At 39.4% G+C, this 24,323-nt stretch overlaps 1 protein-coding gene and 2 non-coding genes across 3 annotated transcripts; 1 reads left to right on the top strand and 2 right to left on the bottom strand.

The window, feature by feature from the left end:
- Positions 1-11,764: 11,764 nt before the first annotated feature.
- LOC129441589 (macrophage mannose receptor 1-like) lies at positions 11,765-20,006 on the top strand. The gene is made up of 4 exons (XM_055201250.2): positions 11,765-12,418; positions 12,507-12,833; positions 13,056-13,156; positions 18,741-20,006. Exons 1-4 carry the CDS (start codon positions 11,974-11,976, stop codon positions 18,885-18,887), a joined length of 1,020 nt encoding a protein of 339 aa, XP_055057225.2. The 5' UTR covers positions 11,765-11,973; the 3' UTR covers positions 18,888-20,006.
- A 2,845-nt stretch (positions 20,007-22,851) lies between these two features.
- trnaa-cgc (transfer RNA alanine (anticodon CGC)) lies at positions 22,852-22,923 on the bottom strand. Its single transcript has one exon. It is a non-coding gene; the product is annotated as a tRNA-Ala (tRNA).
- Positions 22,924-23,598: 675 nt separating this feature from the next.
- trnaa-ugc (transfer RNA alanine (anticodon UGC)) lies at positions 23,599-23,670 on the bottom strand. The gene has a single exon. It is a non-coding gene; the product is annotated as a tRNA-Ala (tRNA).
- Between the last annotated feature and the right edge of the window lie 653 nt (positions 23,671-24,323).

Below are 24,323 nucleotides of genomic sequence, written 5' to 3'. Positions count from 1 at the left end.
CATATTTTATAGTGGTTTCTAAAAGCCTGCAATTACTTTTCAGTAATTTGCGATGTCAAAGAGTTTAACGTCTTCACGCATGACGCATTGCCATGATTTACGAGGTAAATTTGCAAATGGATCATGAAGTCATACCTCTGCAATTATTCGATCGATTGTGTTTTAGAAGTATGCTCAAACTCTAATGACAGTTATGATCGCTGATGTGCTGGTAGAGAAAGAGAACGAGAAAGAGCGACCCATTAAGATTAAACTAGCTATTATACGCTTTTTTTCAGGACATTCTTGCGAGCCGGTGGCAACTTGTTCACGACCCGCTGGTTTGGGACCTCTGGGCTAGAGGAAGAGTTTTGTGCATTCTAAAAGTCAAGATGGCCGCCGAGGTGTGAGTGTGTGTTGCAAACTCAGTCTGCTGGCCCAAAGTTTTTGCTTATCGAGGTCAATGTGACTTTTTTCTTTCTCTCTAATCTCTCTGCGTGTGCAATGGTTAAGTGATCTTTCAAGAATATCAAACTAAACCAACCGCCTGCTTCAAACGAATTACTTATTGGACCATATCTTTCTCTTTGTGTAAACGGGAAGTGAGCGGCCTCTCAATGGGTGAGGAAACAATCAATCTTCAAAGTATCTTGGACATGATACAGCAAATTAAGCTAGAGATGATAACACACTTGGACGGCAAAATTGATTCACTTGGAGCTAAGCTTACTAAAATAGATGGATCGCTTCAAATGCTTGGAGAGCAAGTTACTGAAATGGAGCAGAGAGTCAGTTCAAATGAGGATGATATTACAGACCTCGTCAAACGTGTAAAAATGCTTGAAAAGGAAAACACTGACTTGAAATCATGGGCGGAGGACACTGAGAACCGAAGTAGATGCTCCAATTTACGATTCATTGGCATTCCAGAGAGAGCAGAGGCCAGAGATATCCTTGGCTTCATGAGGCAGATGTTCCCTCAGCTTCTAGGTGAAGCGAATTTCCCTACTTTTCCAGTGATCGAGCGTTGTCATCATATTGGAATGCAGGACAACAGCAGAGCCAAGGGTCCCAGGCCGATCCTGGTAAAGTTTCACTATTTTCAGGATAAGCTAAAAGTAATGAAGCTAGCTAGGGAGAAAAATGTGTCCCTAAAATACAAAGGAGCTCGTGTTTTCATCTATCCGGATTTCTCAGCTGGGCTGGTCCAGAGACGTAGAGGGTTTGATGCGGTTAAGAAAAAGCTTCGTGATCGGGACATTAAATATGCATTGATCTATCCTTGTACACTAAGGGTTGCCTTTGCTGGTAAGGCACAATTCTTTCGTACTCCTGAGGAAGCTGAGGTTTACCTTGGTGAACTTTCTCCTTTGAACTCTAGCACTGACTCTGATATGATAGCTTAAAGTTATTGAATGAAGGCTAGTGCTAATAGTAGCATGCTATTAAGCTTGATGATGAACTTCTTTAACTCTCTTTCCTTTCTATGGTTGTAATATTTCCCTTGCCGGATTAGGATTGAGCCTACTATTTACTATTTGTTTTGTTATTATTGGTTTAAGTGCTATTTGAGCACTCAATGTCCTTTTTTATTTTTATTATTATTATTTTTTTTTTTTTGCAAATTGTTGGAAGCAGTAAGGGTTGGGGCTGCTTTACTACTGTTTGCGGAACAATATGAATTAAATGATGGAAATTTGCCTAATATTAAAAGTTAGCTTAGTTTAGGTTACTTAAATGGGAAAGGATAGATACTAATAAGTCTGATATTAGCAATTCATTTTTTTATTTTTTATGATTGATTGATTAAATAAATGTGTGTGTGTGTTTGCTCTCCTACTGCCTTTTTCATCACCTGCCCCCATTGCTACATATATTATCGTGCGATGATGCTTTATGCGAATTCTCGCTTCCATATTATGTGTATATTAATTTTATTATTTAGGAGTAATGAACTTCCCTAAAGGTTTATTTGTTATTCACCTGAACATTAGGAGTTTGCTCCCTAAAATTGATAATAATCCGCAGATCATTACTCTTTCTGAAACTTGGTTAAATAGTGATATTACTGATGATGAAGTCAAACTTGACAATTATGCTCTATTTAGAAAAGATAGGGGCTCAAGAGGTGGGGGCCTCTTAACATATGTATCTTCAAAATTGACTGAAGAACTTGTAATGCCAAGTGAAACTCCCTTGCATTTTGAAGGCCTTTTTGTTAAAATTATCTTTCATGAAAATAAACAACTTATAATAGGAAATATTTATAAACCTCCTAATGCTCCTGTTGAAACTACTGGATGTATTTTGTCTACTATTAATTCCTTAAATTGTACTTGTGAGAAAATCATATTAGGTGACTTTAATTCTAATTTGCTAGCTTCTTCTTCTTGTAAAGATCGCAATCTTTTTAACAGCATAAATTTAACTCAACTTATAACTGAACCCACCAGAGTTGGTCCGACCTCCTCTTCCTTGCTTGACTGGATCTTGGTTTCTCATCCTGGTAGAATTGTTAACTCTGGGGTTTTACCTGATTCTCTTAGTGACCACTCCTTTGTTTTTTGTATTTGGAAAATTAAAATGCCCTATCTACCCCCTAAATTAATTAGAGTAAGGAATTGGAATACTGTCAATCTTGAACATTTTATTCAAGATATATTAGACATACATTGGGAGAGATTTCAGTTAATTCCATCTGCTGAAGATGCATGGAATTATTTTTATACTGAACTTGTTGAGATAATAGATAAACATGTGTAACGATAGCAGGTTTAACAATTAAACTTTAATTGTCAGATAAAAATAGTTTAAATGTTGATCTATAATTTGTATTTTATTACTTGCTATTGACCCTTGAGGTACCCAAACAACAGACAGAACTCATTATTAAAATTCAGCTTTATTAACAATAAAAAAACTAAGCAGCACACAATGCAAAACATTAGCATCTATACACAGCTAGACAGGGAAGTTAAAAATTGGCCATATAAATGGTTGCAATCACAGCATTACAACAATGGGCTTTCTAATGCCCCCTAAAGGGTGTAAGTGGTCTGAAGTCACAGTTACTATAACAGGTGAATTTGTTGCTAACAATTTCGAACTGTAAAATCACATCACACCATCACACTAGTATGAAAAAGAGGAGCTAATATCCATAAAATAGGTGGTAAAATAGGTCAGCCACATCACACCATAAACCAAACCAAAGTGACACACACAAACACAATCTACCACATTAAGTCACTGATCATCATGTATCACACCAAATAGTAGTAAACTGTGGCGAGCAGCCGGGCACTATAATCAAACCTGTCCAATAAGCATACAGTTGCTGGGCAGACAATAATGAATTTATAGTTCAGTCACCACTCACGGCCCGGCCCGCAGTTTGTTATTGATTATGCAGCACCAGGAAGTCCCTGCAGTCTCTCCCTCTCAGCAGGATCGTACGCCAACAGCTCTCGCTCACGGCAATCCGAAGCGAAGACTTCACTCGGAACTGTAAGGAGGGGAAAGCGAATCAGTAACGAATCGCGGTAGAAACCCGTTCACTCACCAGGCGATAGCAAAGTTACTTTCCTCTATTACAAAGAGTAGAGTGCGTTGAATAACCCTTTGTTGTCTCCGCCACGTCTAGACAGATGGCCGCCGGCCCTCCGTCACTGAGTTCCCACGGACAGCGTAACCCAAAGGCTTCCGGTCTCGTCAGTCTCGATAGGGTCGCTCGCGTCTCCCGTCGACGGTGCTCACTCACGGCAGTCCGACGGCGAAAACTTCACCCGAACTGCGAGAAGGGGAAAGTGGATCAATATGAATCACAGATTGAAATTTCCCACTCACCAGGCAATAGCAAAGCTGCTTTCCTTTAGTTCAAATGGTAGAGTGCGTTGAATTATCTTTTACTGTCTCCGCCGCGTCTGGACAGATGGCAGCTGGCTCGTCTTTACCACGGTACCGGGGGGCAGCGTAATCCAGCGGTTCGTGGCTCGTTAGTTGCGGTGCATCAAACTTTCATCGGGCGCCGGTCCAAGGAAAACAAAAGGCCCCGTGTAAAGGAACCCATCGGCGTTTTATCCTCTCCGGCCACCAGAGCCACTGATTGTTCATCCGTCACACCTGCGAAAACAAGTCTCACCCGCAAGCACACAAACATGTATACAGTCCCGCCCACCCCACAGTTCATTCAAATGTCCCAGTCCACAAAGGATCGTTCAACATTTCACAACATGTGTACAACCCTGACTATTCATATATAATTTCACTGCATGTTGCCCCGCTACACATGCTCCTTGGAGATCAATCAAGGTTAAGGGTCGACATTTACCATGGATCAATGGAGATCTTATACACTTATTTAAACAAAGAGATAAGGCATGGAAAACTTATCGTACATCAAATGATTCCGCTGACTGGGATACTTATAAAGAATTAAGGAATAAATGTAAAACTACTACTAGAAATGCTAAAGCAAATTATTATACTGATTGTTTATCAACTGATTTTAAGAATCCAAAGCATTTCTGGAAGAGAATCAATTCTATAACTAATAAACCTATAAAAAGCTTTATTTCCCATATTAGAGTAAACAATAAAACTATTAGCGAACATTTATTAATTGCAGAGGCCTTTTGTCAGCACTTCTATACAGTTGGCAGTTCTTTTTCCTTTCCTCTTCACTCCGATGCTTGTATGACCCAAAATAGGTGCAGTGGATTCTTTTGCTTTAAAACTATCACTCCAGCTGAGGTTCAACAGGTTATTGATGGTATAAACTCTAAATGCAGTGCTGGTCCAGATGGTTTGGAGATCAGGTTTTTTAAACTCGCCTCTCATGTTTTATCATTTCCATTGGCTGATATATTTAATTTATCATTGGCATCTTGTGAAATACCTCGATCATGGAACTGTGCCAAGGTAATTCCTTTTCATAAAGGAGGTGATATCACAGATATGAATAATTATAGACCTATTTCAATAATCAATAGTGTATCGAACATATTTGAAAAATTAATCTTTAATCAACTCTCTAAATATCTTAATGAGCAAAACATCTTATCTCCTCATCAATCTGGTTTTCAATCAAATTTTTCGACCACTTCAGCTCTTCTAAAATTCACAAATGACATACTGTCAGCAGCTGACAGTAATATGCCTACAGGTGCTATATTTATTGATCTTACTAAAGCATTTGATATGGTTGATCATTATCTTCTCTTGGATAAATTATGTGCTATTGGTCTATTTGATTTACCGCTAATATGTCATGACAGTTCAATTCATTTATATGCAGATGACACTGTAATATTGTTGTGGAAATGAAGGACACAAATGCAGGAAATAGCAGAAAAATGTTCACAGTTTTAATGAAGCTGACCACAGGTAAATAACGGCATCACCTCAAACTCAGATGAACAGAAAAATATCCAGATGGCTGGCAAAAGGTCTACTTAATAGTCCTCTGTGGCAGAGATAAACAAAAAGTGGCAGCAAGGCTTCACAGGGCAGCCGGTCTAGGTGAAGGCGAGGCAGGAGGCAGATGAACACCCCTCACAGGTACCTCTTAAGCACCACACTCGCCAGAGTTCTGTAATAGCACACGATAAAGGATGCAGGGTAATTCCAATGAATTAGCAGACAGCACAGATGACAATATACTTCAGAAAGGACACGACACGACACGACAGGACAGAGAACAATATTTGGCGTAACAGCTCAGCTTGTAATACAAGTTCACACTGAATTAACAATCTGACAATGAGACAAAGGCAGAGCACGATAGATAAAGCCAAAGTTAATGAGAGAAGATGAGAGACAGGTGGAGAGAGGAGAGAGTGGGAACAGCTGCGGCTGTGGGTAATGAGAGCGGCTAATGAGTGAGTGAATGTGTGTGTATGTGTAAAAGAATGTAGAGAAAGAGAGAGAAAGAAACTAGGTCATAACAGTGCCCCCCCACTAAGGAGCGCCCCCTGGCGCTCCCAAGGGGGAAGCCTGACGAGACCGGAGGAAATCATCAATGAGCGAAGGATCCAAGATGTCCCGGGGGGAAACCCAACTCCTCTCCTCAGGACCATATCCCTCCCAATCGACCAAGTACTGATGCCCACGCCCCCGACGACGCATGTCCAAAATCTTGTGGACCTTGTAAACGGGTGACCCCTCGATACGAATAGCGGAAAGCGCGGAGCGAGGGGACGAGCGGGTGGCAGGCTAAATGCACGAGACATGAAAAACGGGATGTACCCGGCGAAGATTAGACAGGAGACAGAGCTTGAGCGGGAGAAGACGACGGAACAATGGTACCCGCACTAAGTGAATCAGAAAGATAATTCTCTAGCGCCTCCCGTTCAGGAGCCGACAGAGAATAGAGTCTACCCCTAGGAGGCGTGGTCCCCAGTAAGAGATCGATAGCGCAGTCATATGGACGATGAGGAGGAAGAGAGGTGGCCCGTGAACGACTGAAAACCTCCCGCAGATCGTGATACTCCTCCGGGACTCCAGACAAATCACTAGGCTCTTCCTGAAACACAGAAACAGAAGAGACAGGAGGGACAGCAGACACTAAACACTCAACATGACAAGACAATCCCCAAGACACAACAGAACCCTTAGACCAATCAATATGAGGACTATGGCGTTTAAGCCAAGGATGACCCAGGACCATGGGGGTAAAAGGAGAACGAAAAATCAAAAAAGAAATTGTCTCTCTATGGTTACCAGATACGGTAAGAGTCAATGGAACAGTCTCTTTCTGTACCTTGGGTAGTGAACTGCCATCTAAGGCAAATAAAGGAGTACTGTCACTTAAATGCCTGAGGGGAATACCTTGTTGTAGAGCCCAATCCTGATCAATAAAATTTCCCTCTGCCCAGAGTCGATTAAGGCAGAACTGGCAACCGATGAAGCGGACCTATGAAGCAAGACTGGAAGTGATGTGCAAGACCTGGAAGGGGTTTTCCGTGTGATGGCGCTCGCCAGTAACCCTCCGCCTACCGACGAGCGCTGGCTTTTACTGGGCAGGTAGAAACATAATGATTATCAGCTGCACAGTACATACACAAACGGTTAGCGATCCTTCTCTCTCGCTCCTTCGGAGAGATGCGTAGACCTCCCAACTGCATGGGCTCGGGCTCAGCTCCAGCAGTAACGGGGAGAGTCCTGACAGAAGAAGTAGAGGGGAAAGCTGTTTCCATGCGACGGGCTCTGCGTCGTAGATCGAAACGTTTCTCGACCCGAATAGCCAGGGCAATGAGATCATCGAGCGTAGCGGGAACCTCCCGAATGAAAATCTCCTCCCTGATCTCAGGATTAAGACCCTCCAGGAATCGGGCGATGAGAGCCAGCTCATTCCAGCGACTGGTAGTAGATAGAGTGCGGAACTCTATGGAGAAATCCGAAACAGAGCTCCTGCCCTGACGAAGAACGGACAGCTGACGTGATGCCTCGGCGCCATGAGCAGAACGGTCAAAAACCCGGATCATCTCCTCCTTGAACTGAGCAAAGCTGAGGACGCAATCCGAATCCGCCTGCCAGTTAGCCGTACCCCATTCACGAGCGCGGCCAGCGAGGAGAGAGATGACATAAGCGACCCTCGCTTGTTCTCTGGCATAGGTCACTGGCTGAAGGGAGAAAACCACCTCACACTGAGTCAGGAAGGCACGACACTGAGTGGGCTTACCCGAATAGACAGGAGGATTGTTTATCCGCGGCTCTGGCGGAACATGAGCGTCCGGTGAAGAGACCCGTGGCTGGCGGATATGATGGACCTGCTGCGAGAGGTCAGACATCTGGGCAGCAAGTATCTCAACCGCATGTCTGGCAGCGTTGATGTCCTCCTCGTGCCGTCCTAGAAGGGCACCCTGTTGCTCGACGGCTACCTGAAAGGGACCGGCTGCTTGGAAGGGGCTGCTACCCGCTGAGTCCATGTTTGGTCAGATTGTTCTGTTGTGGAAATGAAGGACTCAAATGCAGGAAATAGCAGATAAATGTTCTCAGTTTAATGAAGCTGACCACAGGCAAAATAACGGCATCAACACAAACTCAGATGAACAGAAAAATATCCAGATGACTGGCAAAGGGTCTACTAAATAGTCCTCTGTGGCAGAGATAAACAAAAAGTGGCAGCAAGGCTTCACAGGGCAGCCGGTCTAGGTGAAGGCGAGGCAGGAGGCAGACAAACACCCCTCACAGGTACCTCTTAAGCACCACACTCGCCAGAGTTCTGTAATAGCACACGATAAAGGATGCAGGGTAATTCCAATGAATAAGCAGACAGCACAGATGACAATATACTTTAGACAGGACACGACGCGACAGGACAGAGAACAATATATAGCGTAACAGCTCAGCTTGTAATACAAGCTCACACTGAATTAACAATCTGACAATGAGACTGTGGCTCTGTTTACACGTACATGGTTATTTTTAAAAACTGAGAGATTTACCTTTGTTTGTGCCCCTCGTTTACACGCAAACGGAGAACTTGCCTCTGAAACCGATTGTTTCTAAAAACTCCGGCCATAGTGGAGATCTTGAAAATCTTCAGCTTCACGGTTGCATGTACACTGAGATAAACGGATGTTTAAGCAGGCAACGTCAGAGTATGCGCCAGAGCTCGCACTCACGTCAAATGTGCGACCCATGTTTACATGTGACTGCTACTCTGAATGCTTCCAAGATCACATTTATGTTCGTGCAAACTCGTTTCGTGTGTTTGTATTTGCAAATACAGCTGCTCCATTATGTCGAGGAGCAGAGACGAGTGCTTGGAGATCAGCAATTTTACGCGTGTTTGACTTCATGCGGCGCTGCATGAACCAACAGACGGATGATGTCAAAGTACCGCGAGAGCGATTCGAAATTAGACCTCTACGTGTGATTCCTCAACTCGCTCTCGCGGTACTTTGACGTCATCGATCACCTACTGCAACAACACCTCCCTCCAACATGAAGAACCAGTTCGCGTCACGACCAGTGCTGCCGGTGATTGGCTTACGTGGGTTCGAGCTTCTCTTGACGGCATATATGCACGGGTACGTGTACATAAACACTTTTCTGAAAACTGACATGTGTGCACGATATTATTTTTGAAACCGGAGAGCTTGAAATGTCCGTTTATGAGAATAGCCGCCACCGTGTAAACATAGCCAAAGACAGAGCACGATAGATAAAGCCAAAGTTAATGAGAGAAGATAAGAGACAGGTGGAGAGAGGAGAGAGTGGGAACAGCTGCGGCTGTGGGTAATGAGAGCGGCTAATGAGTGAGTGAATGTGTGTGTATGTGTAAAAGAATGTAGAGAAAGAGAGAGAAAGAAACTAGGTCATAACAAATATATTCATCCAATTCTGACATTTCACACATTCAATATTCTCTTCAATCAGACTTTAATGTAGTTCAAAAATGGTTTTCCTCTAATAAACTCCTCCTGAATAAAAGCAAATCGTATACCATGCTGTTTTGTACTCGTTTTAATAATTTGCTTAAATCTAAAAATTGGTCGATTAATTTTCTTGATGGAACAGCTTTAACAAAAGTTGAAGAATTTAAATATCTTGGTCTTTGGCTAGATACACAGCTCTCCTTTAAACCTCATATTAATTCCATCTGTAAGAAAATATATGGTCAATTGAAGTCATTATATCGCTCTGTTGATTGCTTTTCACAACAGGTTCGGAAAAGAATTATTACTCATCTGATATTTCCATTAATGGATTATGCTGATGTTATATATGGGAACACTACAGAATCAACTCTTCGCCCTATTTATGTATTATATAATAGTCTCTGTAGATTTGTGCTTAGATGTCCTTATAGAACTAACCACTGCCAAATGTATGATTTTTTGAACTGGTTGGCTCCTAATTTAAGACGGCAATTTCACTGGTTATTATTTATTTTTAAGTGTATTCATTTTCATTTTCCTCCATATTTGAAAAATTATCTAGTTCCTTTTAATACACAGTATAACTTAAGGCATGTGGATCAGCTTTTTTATCATGTTCCCAGAATCAATAAAGAATTAGGACGTCGTGCATTTAAATTCAAAGCTCCATCAGATTGGAACAATCTTCCCTGTTCACTTAGAGCTATTAACTCCTTTTATGTTTTCAAATCATCTCTTCTTAATTATTTTCAAACATCTTGTTCTTGTTTCTGATCCCTTTCTATTTTAATTTTATTACTTTTAATTTTATTGTGCATGTTTGTAGTTATGTATTTGTATGCAGGTAGGGAAGTGTGTAAGTACATTAATACCTTGATTTTGTGTTTGCATTTTCGCTGATGGCTTGTTGATTTTTATTGATTATGATTGGGCTGGAGGGGAAGGGTTAGGTTTGTGGGAGCATTGTTAGTGTGTGAGTGTATATGAATGTTATTGTATTTAAATGTTTGTTGTTGTTCTGTGTGGTAGTTACCTTAATTATGATTTTCTATGTATGGTGTTGGTTTATTTGTATTGTAAAGGAGCCCCTCGAAAATGAGATGGTTCATCTCAAGGGGTTATCCTTGAAATAAAGAAATGTCTGTGCAAAAAAAGTCCACACAATAATCCACAAATTTACTCTTTACTTGAAGATGAATTATCGTGTGGTCAAGGCGCATAAAGGCATCCATAGTTTGTGGCCTGGGTTGGCCTGAAGCTGCTCTATTCGGCTGTGATGGCTTCCCGGGGCCGCACTTGTGACGCGCCATGTAGGTCGTGCCAGTTTTGTGGCTATCAAATGTGTAAATAGCATGGTAAGAAGTACACATAATGACCAAAGTGCTGGCTTTGTCATCTTTCATTGTTACTGCAAATGTCTCCCACACTTTGCTCTTTTTATTTGTGTATTTGCGGAGCTTCCACTCCCCAGTCTTCATCGTTTCTCCTGCCACCTCCATCTCTACCTGCAGACTGAGCTTGTGTGTCATCTTCGCACCAGTTATTCAGCCAATAAAGTTTAGGCCTATGTATTTCACAGAAAATTGTGTCTAGTACTATATAAATTAAAAAAAGGTATAATTGGCATCTTTATTTCAAACGACCCAAGTGAATGTGACGCAAATATCTTTAAAAATATTTTTGGATGACTTGTTACCACGGATGACCGCAGGTACCCTCTCATTTTGGTCCCTTTAATACACAAAGTGAGAGTGACCATCCATTAAAAGCATGGAACTAAGCTATTAGATGTCAATTTTTCATTACATCATCATTAATTTAAATACGTTTTTATCATATGTTTCTCCTCCTAGGAGTTTTCCCACAGGGGTTTTCTCCTATGGTTTTTTCATCCCTGGGAGAGTCAGCCAACATTGGCTTATCTTAGCACTTTACTGTATACGTTACATTAATACTACGCTCGCTTGTACGGTTTATTCTTAGCCGCTGTATTCTTCTATTGATTATTCTGTGAATATCTATTCATGCAAAGCTGCTTTGAAACAATTAACAATTGAGAAATTGTGGTTTATAAATAAAATTGAATTGAATGATTTGCTTTCCATTAAATACCCCTGCTGCAACCAAATATAATAAGAAAGTTTAAATATAGATGTAAGCTTTTACGAATTTAATGCTACGACAAATATAAATTAATAATTTATGTTATATAATATTGACTTTTGTTTAGAGATTGTGTTATGATGCAGACTAAAGCTGAACTCTTTTACTATGAAAATTATGCTTAATTCAAATGTTAGTAAAAACATGATATGCTTTGTGTTGACGTGCTGTGTAGGGGTGGGGTCAAACTATAGGATTAGAGAGTGCTGTAATAGTGAGTAAACACCAGTTTAAGTTACTGTAAGGGCGGATTCACTGTAAGAGTTGACCATCTAAAGTGACACCAGAAGTTTAGAGCTGTGTAGAAATATAAGTAGTTTAGAAGACGGGATCTTACATTGAGGTAAAAAAGTATAATTTTCATTTACAACAAACCTTTCTTTAAACACTGTGCTACAGTAAATCATTTCGTAACTGCATTTTTGATCTTGATCAGGGTGCAGTGATGGCAAAACATCAGAGAGCAGCTGTGACAGCAGTTATGAACATGAGTTTGTTTGTGCTGCTTCTGCTGTCAGGTTGGTGTCATAATTTAAATGACACAGGTCTTTGGCGAGAGTATCAGTACATAAACATAAGTATGACATGGACACAAGCTCAGAGTTACTGTAGACATAGATTCACTGATCTGGCTACTGTAGACACAACGGATGATGTGAACAGGATGGTAGATTTAGTGAATGAAACCGATGGGTACAGAGGATTAGTGTGGATTGGACTGCAAACAAGTATACAGAGCAATTGGGTTTGGTCAAATGGAGAAGATAACATTTCATACATTCCATGGTACCCAGGACAACCTGATGCTGGAGAACGTTGTGCTGCATTTCTCAATTATTATTGGTACAGTTTTGATTGTGGAGCCACATTTCGTTTTACCTGCTACAATGGTAAGTAGTCAGTTTATTGAGTGTGTTAACATTCAGTTTATCTAAGAAGAGCTGAGACCTGATTTTTGTTTTGCATCTCCCTTAATAGAAAGCACTAGATACATTAGAATATATATAGAGAAAAACTGGACAGATGCTCAGAGTTACTGCAGACGGTATTACACCGATCTGGCCACTATACACAACTCTCAAGAGCAGCAACAGATACGTGCAGTTGTTGGAGATGGTTTTTACTGGATGGGTCTGTACATAGAATTTTGGCAGTGGTCTGATCAGTGGAACCTCACCTTTAGAAACTGGGAAGCAGGACAACCATTCATAAGATCTGGTGACTGTGTTGCCATGTCAACAATTAATTCTGGTAAATGGGTTCGATACAGCTGTTACCAAAAGTACCCTTTTGTCTGCTATGGAGGTGAGTTAAACAAATGAATTACTCAGTAGCAGAAACGTCATGGGTTTTAATCCCAATGAAGACACGTATCTATAAAAAGCATGACTTAAATGCAATGTTTTTAATACAAGTTTTCCCAAATGCATAAATGTAAATTAATTTAATAAGCAAATATAAACTCATATCACAAACCATTGTGATTTGTGTCACTATATTTTATACATTTAAATTTTTTATCTGTAGAGGACAGGCTATTTTCAAGACAGATTGTCAGACTGAACTTCTCCAATGTTGGATATCAGAACATGAATGATCCTTCTTTACAGACTGCCATTCTGAATAAGGTTAGTCTTCGTCTTTTATACTATCTGATCAGATTTATTCATGTTAATGTGTTTGAATGCCTATCCAAATCATCATTTTGAAGGACGAGTTCGATATTTTACACTTTCAGATTGTTTATGATGAAATAGAACGGTTTTGACTGAAATTTGGACATATGATGCTGGCCTGACAATTTTCGGGTGTTTATTGTATCACATCACACCTCTACAATGGGTGTATAGGTGCACTGGAACAATCCTTCCTAAAATGCATTTAACTTTCGTTTACAAAGACGTGAAACTCACCGAGTGGTCAGGGGGGGTTCACTGATATGCTCACACAAAAATGGCTGCAGAAGATGCTTTCCAACAGCTGTTTTGGCATTCGTTGTTAACTTGTGGACCTATTTTTCCAAACGCCTCACACCCGTACATTCTTCCGTTGAGAGCTTGAATAATAGAAACTCCAGCCCAGTTGGTGGCAATAATCCACCTTTGCCAATTGCAAGAATACAAACAAAGTTCCCGGTGCGGAGTAATACCGTACCTCACAGCACATCTAATACAAGTCAATGGAGTTGGCAAAAACTACGATAAAACCTGTTGGAAAGTATCTTTTGCAGCGATTTCTGTGTGAGCATATCAGTGAATACCCCTGACCACTCGGTGAGTTTCACGTCTTTGTAAACATTGTAAACAAAAGTTTAATGCATTTTAAGAAGGACTGCTCCAGTGCACCCATACACCCATTGTAGAGGTGGGAGGTGATACAATAAACACCCGAAAATTCTTGGGCCAGCATCATATGCCAAATTTCACATAAAACCATTCTATTTCATCATAAACAATCTGAAAACAGGGCTTTAAGTGTAAAATACCAAACTTGTCCTTTAAGATACTTTTTGTGGCTGCTGCAATTCAATAAACTGTGCATATAACACCCAGTAGTTTAAATCTATACACCATTAAAATAAAGGTGCTACACCGGGCCATAGCAGAACTATTTTTGGCTGTTTGGTTCCATAAATAACCAACAATCCAAATAATCTGTCACAAAAAAGATCTTTGTAGATGGAAAAGATTCTTTAGACTATTAAAATGTAAGAATAAATAAAGAGTTTGGTTCCAAAATGAGAATTTTAAAGTTCCTGTTTGTAAATTGTTCATTCCAATTAATATCAATCCAACTGCAGTTGCTTTGTTTAAGCCTTCATAACTAACAACAAACACTTACATAGCACAATAAAAACATGATAATAAACATCTTTTGACAAAACTTTTTAAAACGGAGTTATCTCATTTTGAAACATTCATTTTGAACTCTTTAAATATTTTTTTAATAAATAAATACTATAAATACATGAAGAAGTAAATAATCACACACACACATGCACGCGCGCACACACACACACACACACACACACACACACACACACACACACACACACAGGATAAATCTGTTTTGTTACAATACGACTTTACATTTTTCACCAGATGAAGAAAAAATTGCATGTAATACATTAAAGAAGACACCTTGTAGAGACTTATTGACTTCTTTGATTTGGTCCAATTAAAATTGTATTACAGTGGCGTAGGTCAAACAGCGTTACCCTGCAAGATTGGATATCTATTTAAATGCATATGTGTATATTCTGCTTGTATATGTATTAGTATTAATACTAATATTAATTGTTTGAGATTTATGGAAGACTTTATATTTTGTTTACTAATGAATCATTGGAGTATTGGAGATAATTACCTTAATTTGTGTATAATTAGCACTCTATTTACATTGCTCTACACTTGGAGAAAATAATACCTTGATAAAGGCAATTTACCACGCTGAAACATTGGTGGTATTTAAGAAACTCTGCTTCAGTGAGTGTGGGGCGCCACCTGGTGGGCAGTGCTGAACTGTACAAATCACTATCATACCTCTTATCTCAGATATTTGGTGCAAACAAGAGAGCATGCAAAACTTGTCAGGTGCAAGCAATAAAGAGTGTTTGAAAAACTCGTAGCAGTAGATTCAAGCAGTTGCACACGCATGCAACTCATTGCATAGATCCACAACTGATTTGTGAATGTGAAACATTTGTGTGTGACTTTACATTTTTTGCTCCAGGCATTCAAATAGATTTTTCACCACATTTACTGTAGCAATTGTACAACCCCAAAACAGAAAAAGTTGGGACACAGTAGAAATTGTGAGTAAAAAAGGAATGGAATAATTTACAAATCTCATAAGCTTATATTTTATTCACAGTAGAATATAGATAACATATCAAATGTTGAAAGTAAGATATTTTGAAATGTCATGCCAAATATTGGCACATGTTGTATCTCATGAGAGCTACACATTCCAAAAAAAGTTGGGACAGGTAGCAATAAGAGGCCAGAAACTTTTAATGTACATATAAGGAACAGTTGAAAGACCAATTTGCAACTTATTAGGTCAATTGGCAACATGATTGGGTATAAAAAGAGCCTCTCAGAGTGGCAGTGTCTCTCAGAGGTCAAGATGGGCAGAGAATCACCAATTCCCCCAATGCTGTGGCGAAAAATAGTTTTCTGAGCTTCTCAGAGAAAAATTGCAAAGAGTTTGAAGTTATCATCATCTACAGTGCATAATATCATTCAAAGATTCAGAGAATCTGGAACAATCTCTGTGCGTAAGGGTCAAGACCAGAAAACCATACCGGATGCCCGTGATCTTCGGGCCCTAGGACAGCATTGCATCACATACAGGAATGCTACTGTAATGGAAATCATAACATGGGCTCAGGAATACTTCCAGAAAACATTGTCAGTGAACACAATCCACCGTGTCATTCGCTGTTGCCAGCTAAAACTCTATAGGTCAAAAAAGAAGCCATGTTTAAACATGATCCAGAAGCGCAGGCGTTTTCCCTGGGCAAGGCTCATTTAAAATGGACTTTGGTAAAGTGGAAAACTGTTCTGTGGTCCAACGAATCAAAATTTGAAGTTCTTTTTAGAAAACTGGGACGCCATTTCATCCGGACTAAAGAGGACAATGACAACCCAAGTTGTTATTAGCGCTCATTTCAGAAACTTGCATCTCTGATGGTATGGGGTTGCATGAGTGCGTGTGGCATGGGCAGCTTACACATCTGGAAAGGCACCATCAATGCTGAAAGGTTTATCCAAGTTCGAGATACATATGATCAGGGTTCTAAATTAACTTTTTTGACCACCAGCCAAAGTGGCTGGTAACTTTCTAAAGTTACCAGCCAATCAGCATTTCCACTAGCCAATTTTTTTCCGGTGAAAATAAAAGAAATTATGAGTGCCACCAAAACATGACAACATTTTTGTGATGAAACATAAGCTTTCTTCATTTCTCTGTGAATAGACATTAAGCTTTACTGGGGCCCCCATTTATTGCTGACTTTTTTTGAAAGCCTGCTGTGTGCAAGAAGTGTGCAACAATTCTATACAATGTCCTTTACTTAACCCACTATTCTACAGTGCAACAGTTACTGCGGAAGATAAATATGTATTTAAAAATATTTAAGTATAATCTTCATCATACCTAACATTATTAACATGTTTGGAGGCATACATGGCAGAAAATGTTTGGTAATAATGACAGCAGGATATATTTTCTACATTATACAATGATTAATTACTTATTTTTACAAGAATATTTTAAGAAACTAGTCATTTTATGACTGCTATACTAAATAATCTCAGTCACAGTTACTGCTATCTGTTATGTAAATTAGTGTCATAGAGTTAAATATTAGTAAAATAAATATTAATTTCATATCTGCAAATACAGAACAGTATAACACATACATCTGTTGATTTTCTCAGCATCAATGCAATTCTATAGACTTGACAAAAGGTTTTCCTGAGATTTTCCTCTAATGTCTGATACCTGACAGGGTGAGGATGTAGTTTGTCTTACCTCCCTTAACTCATCATCTCTCCGTTCTGCTTCCTTTTCCCTGCTTTGCACAAATCATTTCTGATGCCCATCTACAGAAGCCAATAACGATCGAGTCAAAATAAGATTATCATTATTATTTAGAAACTTACTTCTCGTCATGTTTTCATAATTACACATTCGCGTGTAACGCAAAGACGCGCGTGGACGTGGATACATGCGTGCACGAGTCAGTGCAACTGCTTCGTCGCTTTACAAGCGTAAATTGAGTAACTGCATTGCATATAGATCTGTTTTGCTGCTATTATCTTTATTGAGGAATACACTAGTTAACTGCTAAAATTTTAACTTGAGATTTACACCTGGGCACAAAATATTTACACTGGATCACATGCCCCAGTAAAGGGGTGTGGCGACACCGCTGTCTTTTAGTCTATTCTCCCTGCTCTGCCTGTTCGTTCTCCTTCTTCCTTTAGTTTTCTGGTGGACACGCTCCACTCGTTTCCATGGTTTCTCGCGCTGGTTTTGCTGCAAACTGCGCGCAGCCAATTGGCGTATTAAACATCATCACTTAGCATTACGGCACAGTGTTCATGGGAAATGTAGGAAGTACTGCTAGAGGGATAAATGACCGAGAACGAAGCTTTATGTATCTTGCATGCAATGCCTCATGGATCACCGGCCAAACTGGCTAGTAAGTTTTTATTAACACCCGCCAAAATTAATTTTAACCCGCATTTGGCGGGTTGGCGGGTGTTAATTTAGAACCCTGCATATGATCCCATTCAGACGTCGTCACTTTCAGGAAAGACCTTGCATTTTCCAACATGACAATGCCAGACCACATACTGCATCAATTACAACATCAAGACTGCCTAGAAGAAGGATTCAGGTACTGAAATGGCCAGCCTGCAGTCCAGATCTGTCACCCACAGAAAACATTTGGTGCATCACAAAGAGGAAGATGCGACAAAGAAGACCTAAGACCGTTGAGCAACTAGAAGCCTGTTTTAGACAAGATTGGGACAACATTCCTATTTCTAAACATTGGGCCTCCTCCAGCTGTTCCTTGTGTGTACGTTTGACTTTTCTGGCCTCTTGTTGCTGCCTGTCCCGGCTTTTTTTGGAATGTGTGGCTCTCATGGAGTCCGGGATGGGCCGGTGTTTGACATGACATTTCAAGGTGTATCACTTTCAACGTTTGATGTGTTGTCTATATTCTGCTGTGAGTGGAATGTAGGTTTATGAGATTTGTGGGTGGTTCCGTTCCTTTTTTGCTCGCAGTTTCTGCTGAGTCCCAGCTTTTTCTGTTTTGGGGTTGTAGCAAAAACCTTGAGCATATTTGGTGTATTGATTACTATCAGCAAAACCATGGTTTTACTACAGTAACAATTTTTTTAACTGTAGTAAAACCATGGTTAATTTTCATAAGGGTTGTGAAGGTGTAACTGTTGTGTTGTGTTTGAGGAAAAGAAATAAAATCTACAAGTTTGCAACTCTTCACCTGTGACTTCAAATGTATTGATACACCTGTGTGGACAAGCTCTACAACTACAAATTACACTGTCACGGGTGTGCAGGTGTGTTTTGCACCAAAAATACCTTCATACCCTGGGCTTAAGCCCAGGTAAGCGCGTGTATTAATGCGGCCATAAGTGTCAATATTATTAAAGTTGTTTTTTTGGTGATCTTTAGATAAATGAAAAGCTAAAGAGCGCTGGGCTGAAATTCTCACACATAAGCTGGAAAACGGATCAAGGTGGAGAGGTGTTTCATCTCAACAGCAAACGTGCAGTGAATTCAAGTACTACATGTGATGCGAACGTTCCACTTGAAAATTAAACAAGCCTCAAGAAAATATAAACAATACATATTTCATGTTGCTATACATATATTTGCAAATTACATTAATAATTAAACAATTACAAAAGATGTAATTGTAACAAATATGTAACAAAGTAGTAAAACTTAAAGTATTTTTTACTTTCTTTATCTAAAATCCTGTGTCTACAGAGCTAGTGTGCACATCACATCATATTTTGAAATCCCAGCCCTGTTTAAATTTGCTTATGTAAAGTAATTTGCACTGAGATTACAATGCAACCTATACAAGTTGTACGTATTTTATGAAGTGCCTAATTTATCTTAATTTGTACAACCACATTAATGTTTGTTCCCCTGCTACATTGAGGTTCGGTGCAAGGTTAGGGGTTGGATTTCATTATTGTTTAAATCCATACGAATGATCCAACTCGTACATTTTTTACAAATTCTTTTGAGATCAGGCTGGGATTATCATTATTCCTGCATGTTATTCTTACAATAAAAAAAGTTGTGAACTCTTCCCATTTTCATGTAATACTTAGACATGTGGAGCAGTGCAATACACTGCTCTTTAAATATCAATTGTTAGAATGAAATCATTTTTTTTATGTAAAATCAGCATAATAATATTTTTTTTGGAATTAATAATAATCTTGGGAAATAGTATGAAAGTACATTGTATATTTATATTTAGAGTAGCAATTTAACTAAAAATGTTTTCATTTAAAAATGTATCATTTAAAGGGGACATATCATAAAAATCTGACTTTTTCCATGTTTAAATGCTATAATTGGGTCTCCAGTACTTCTGTCAACTTAGAAAATGACTGACTGCCGTAGGCTGAAAGTAAATGTTGCTGTGTTATATAAAAATTAAAGTTGCCCTGATTCTCCTAATTTATAATTTTCTAATATTTAAAAAATAAATAAGCACTGTGAATGTTTAATCTGTGTTTTCAAAAAAGACACAAGAAACTAGAATGATTTGTGTGTTGTCAGTTTATGCACATTGTTTTTGTCTATTGTTGGGACCTAGATGAGGATCAGATCACAATTTATGGCAAATCACTGTAAAAAAACCTAGTTCATTCCTAAGGGTTGACATACTTTTTTCTTGCCACTGTATGTGACTTAGTGTTCTGGATATTAATTGTGGCTTTATTGTGTTATAAATAAATATTTTTGCATATTGAGTACCTGAAGTGTTTTTCCTTGGTCTAAGAATTGTAATTGTAGCATTGACTCCAAACAAAGCAGCACTTATATCCACTGCTCTCTCTAAATCCTTTATGTTTTGAGTTTGACAACATCACAGGGGCGTGTTTTGTTGCCTACTGTGAAGCCCGAAAGCCTCACAATCGAGAGCTTCACAAATGAAAGCCTGGTGGTGCTTTGATTTTAAGACTGTTCCATCGTACAGAAGCATCGAACCTCAAACCACAGTGAAATTTTTAAGTGACATAAACTATGCCTTTTGACCCTGGCAACAAACCACGCCCACTTTATGTTTTCAGAATGGAAACATTAAAGGATTTAGTGAGACCCATTTACCCACATGCATCCACGAAAAGCCCCCAACTCAAGTCTCAGAATAATCAACACATTTTACCCCCTATAGGTAGGTGCAAATAGTAATCAGTTGGTAATTAATCAGATAAAGGAAATCGGTTCCAAATTTAGCCCAACATACATTATGTTTACAAATACACACATGTATAATTCAGTGCAAGTTACAGTAAAGTACAGTTTTATGAAATTTTTGGGTAACAACATTCCAAGTCAATTTCTAATAGCTGCTATTCTTCCGAACCATTTTTGTGTCTGTTTCACAGCTGCCCACCCTACTTAAATCTATTGACACAGCAGTCACAACTAGACAGAGGAGGATTTAAAATATAGTTTACACATATAGGATATGTTGCACTGTAGGCTGTAATAACAGTCATCAGAGAAACCCCGAACTACAGTTTTATTCGATTCCAAAGGAGTTATATTGGCGGAATAAGATTGGCTTTAATCAGAAGGGATCACTGGTAGTCTACATCTCACTCCAAATTGTGCAGTCAGCACTTTGTTTCCAGTAAGACCTCAATTAAACATATGCTAAATAACTATTAGTCCCCACCTCTGGCTACCACCTTAGTGGGGCAATTAGACTTGAGAAATCATTTAGTTTGTGATACAGATTCATTTGACAAGAAACCACCCACAGCAACATAAAATTTCGAGGGCTGGGATCCTCTTGGCCTCTTGACATAAGTTTACAGCTTGAATGATATTTTGACCTGTTTCTTGTCAATGCGTTTTCTATGCCATCACCTTCATCTAGTCGGGTTGGACTAAGTAAGATCATTGATCTTATGAAATAATGGAACATTTCTTGAAATGGTATCATAACCAGTACGATCATGCTCTCTGTTGAATAAACTCAAATGAAACACCTTTCCCAGTTAGTTTTCCCAACTGTTATGATGGCTTCTTCCATGTCTGCAGCAAATATATAGGCAGAGGCCGAGGGTTTATCCTTTTACCATCTTTTACCAGGCACTTTGTTTTATGGGATACAACTAAGTTCATGCCTTAACCCTACACACAGTCCGATCATTCATCCAATGCCATTTATATGCCGTGCGATCTGTACACCATCCAGTTAAATAAGACCCCATTAACTTGGCTTGGCTCTCCCATGCTGGCACAACCTGTCAATTCAGGTGCGGCTACCAAACTGTTTTGGGGTAGATTAGACAGCATTTGGGATACAAACTTTACAATTAGCTGACACTGAACCCCACTCTGAGTTTAACAGCAGTAATATATCACCATTGTTCCCTGGTAGTGCAGATATTCACTCTTGTCTAATCTATCTATAATCAACAAATCAACACAATTGTATTTTGATGCGTTAACAGTTCTTTAGAATAATCTAAAACATTTAAAATAAAATGACACCAAATCATCTTTAATGAAAAAAAAAACAATACATTTGTATCAGAAAGTTAACCTTTTGAGGATCCAGAGGTCGGCCATCTTAATAATAGAAATTTCAAGTGGCTGAGAGTGTTTTCTTGTCAAGCAATCCTTAGAGACTGCTCATACCAATTTGCATGCTTAGGTCACAAAACATACAAATATATCGCTTAACTGCTCCATTTAGGTGGTAGTAATCTTGAAAAATGGCCACCATCTTGAAATTTAAAGTAGCTGTAGGTGGCTTATTGTCAAGTGACCCACATAGACTGCTCATGCCAATTTTCATGCTTGTATCACCAAATAAACCACTATATCACTTAACTGCTCCACTAAGGTGTTGGCCATCTTGAAATTTCAAGTGGCTTGGACAATTTTCTTGTGACCGATGGAGACTGCTCATGCCAATTTTCACGCTTGTCTCATAAACTGAACGATTCTGCCAAACATAAGCACTTAAATGTTCCACAATTACTCAGGTGTTCTTAAACCAGAAATGTACTTGGAGATGCTGAGGATTGAACCCAAGACCTCACACTCGCGACACATGCATGCTACCACTGAGCTACATCATCCCCGGATTTCATGTCAATTGTTCTTTGGCATTTAGGGATTTAACTTGATCATATTACAACTGATTACAGGGAATTGGAGACAGGTACAAGAAGCTCAAACGTGGGACTTCCACTAAGCCACGCTTCCATTTGGTTGAAAGTTTGTCCTCAGAAATTTAGGGCTTTTATTTTTACTATACGACAAGAAAATATGATAAAACATCGGCAATCCCATCTTGTAGTGTGCCTGTTTTGCTAAATGATGGTGTAACATCATACATGCAAAGCATGCGATCTACCACTGAGCTACATCCCCAGCTTGCTAAGCAACACTGTGGCTAAGATGTTTATGGTTTTTCGTCTTCGGAGGCAAGAAGCATAGAAAAGGAACTACTGTGTGACTTGTAAATCAGATACAACGTCAACACTTATTCAGGGATTCTTAAAATCATGAAGGCATTTGGAGAAGCTGGGGATTGAACCCAGGACCTCATACATGCGAAGCATGCGCTCTACCACTGAGCTACATCCCCATCGGCTGTCTCCTATGTTGTTTGTTGATATTAAGGGATTTAACTTGATCATGTTACAACTGATTACCAGAAATTATTTTATGACTTGTACAATAAGCTCAAACGTAGAGCTTCCAAGAAGCTTGATTTCCAGTAGGTTTTACTCAGAGATTTAGGGCTTTCATTTTTACTATACAACATGAGAAATATGATGAAACATCAGCAATAACTCAGGTTTTTCATAAAGGGAGAACAGCACCTGAAAACTACTTGGAAATGCTGGGGATTGAACACAGGACCTCATACATGCAAAGCATGCGCTCTACCACTGAGCTACATCCCCAGCTTGTTAAGCAACACTTTGGCTAAGATGTTTATGGTTTTTCGTCTTCGGAGGCAAGAAGCATAGAAAAGGAACTACTGTGTGACTTGTAAATCAGAAGCAACGCCAACACTTATTCAAGCGTTCTTAAAACCATGAGAGCATTTGGAGATGATGGGGATTGAACCCAGGACCTCATAGATGCGCTCTACCACTGAGCTTCATCCCCAGCTAAGTAAGCTGCACTGTGGCTAAGATGTTAAGGGTTTTTCCTCTTCGGAGGCAAGAGGCAGAGAAAAGGAACTACTGAATGACTTATAAAGCAGATGCAACGCCAACACTTATTCAAGCGTTCTTAAAACCATGAGAGCATTTGGAGATGCTGGGGATTGAACCCAGGACCTCATACATGCAAAGCATGCGCTCTACCACTGAGCTACATCCCCAGCTGAATAAGCTTCAATGTGGCTAATATGTTTAGGGATTTTCGTCTTACTGGAAGCAGATAAGAGGAACAACTGTGTGACTTGTAAATAAGATGCGACGTCAACACTTATTCAGGCATACTTAAAATCATGAAGGCATTTGGAGAAGCTGGGGATTGAACCCAGATACCCATACATGCGAAACATGAGCTCTACTACTGAGCTACATCCCCATCAGATTTCTCCTTTGTTGTTTGTTGATATTTAGGGATTAAACTTGATCGTGTTACAACTGACTACTGGAAATTATTTTGTGACTTGTACAATAAGCTCAAACGTAGAGCTTCCAAGAACCTTGATTTCCAGTAGGTTTTACTCAGAGATTTAGGGCTTTCATTTTTACTATACAACATGAGAATTATCATGAAACATCAGCAATTACTCTGGTTTTTCATAAAGGGAGAACAGCACCTGAAAACTACTTGGAGATGCTGGAGATTGAACCCAGGACCTCATACACGCAAGATGTGCTCTACCACTGAGCTACATCCCCATCAGGTTTCTCCTTTGTTGTTCGTATGATATTTAGGGATTTAACTTGATCATGTTACAACTGATTACCAGAAATTATTTTGTGACTTGTACAATGAGCTCAAATGTAGAGCTTCCAAGAA

The sequence above is a fragment of the Misgurnus anguillicaudatus genome, chromosome 2 (assembly GCF_027580225.2).
Source record: "Misgurnus anguillicaudatus chromosome 2, ASM2758022v2, whole genome shotgun sequence".
In the NCBI taxonomy this organism is placed as follows: Eukaryota; Metazoa; Chordata; class Actinopteri; order Cypriniformes; family Cobitidae; genus Misgurnus; species Misgurnus anguillicaudatus.
Note: the sequence above shows the minus strand (reverse complement) of the source record. Positions and strands in the feature narration are given on the sequence as shown.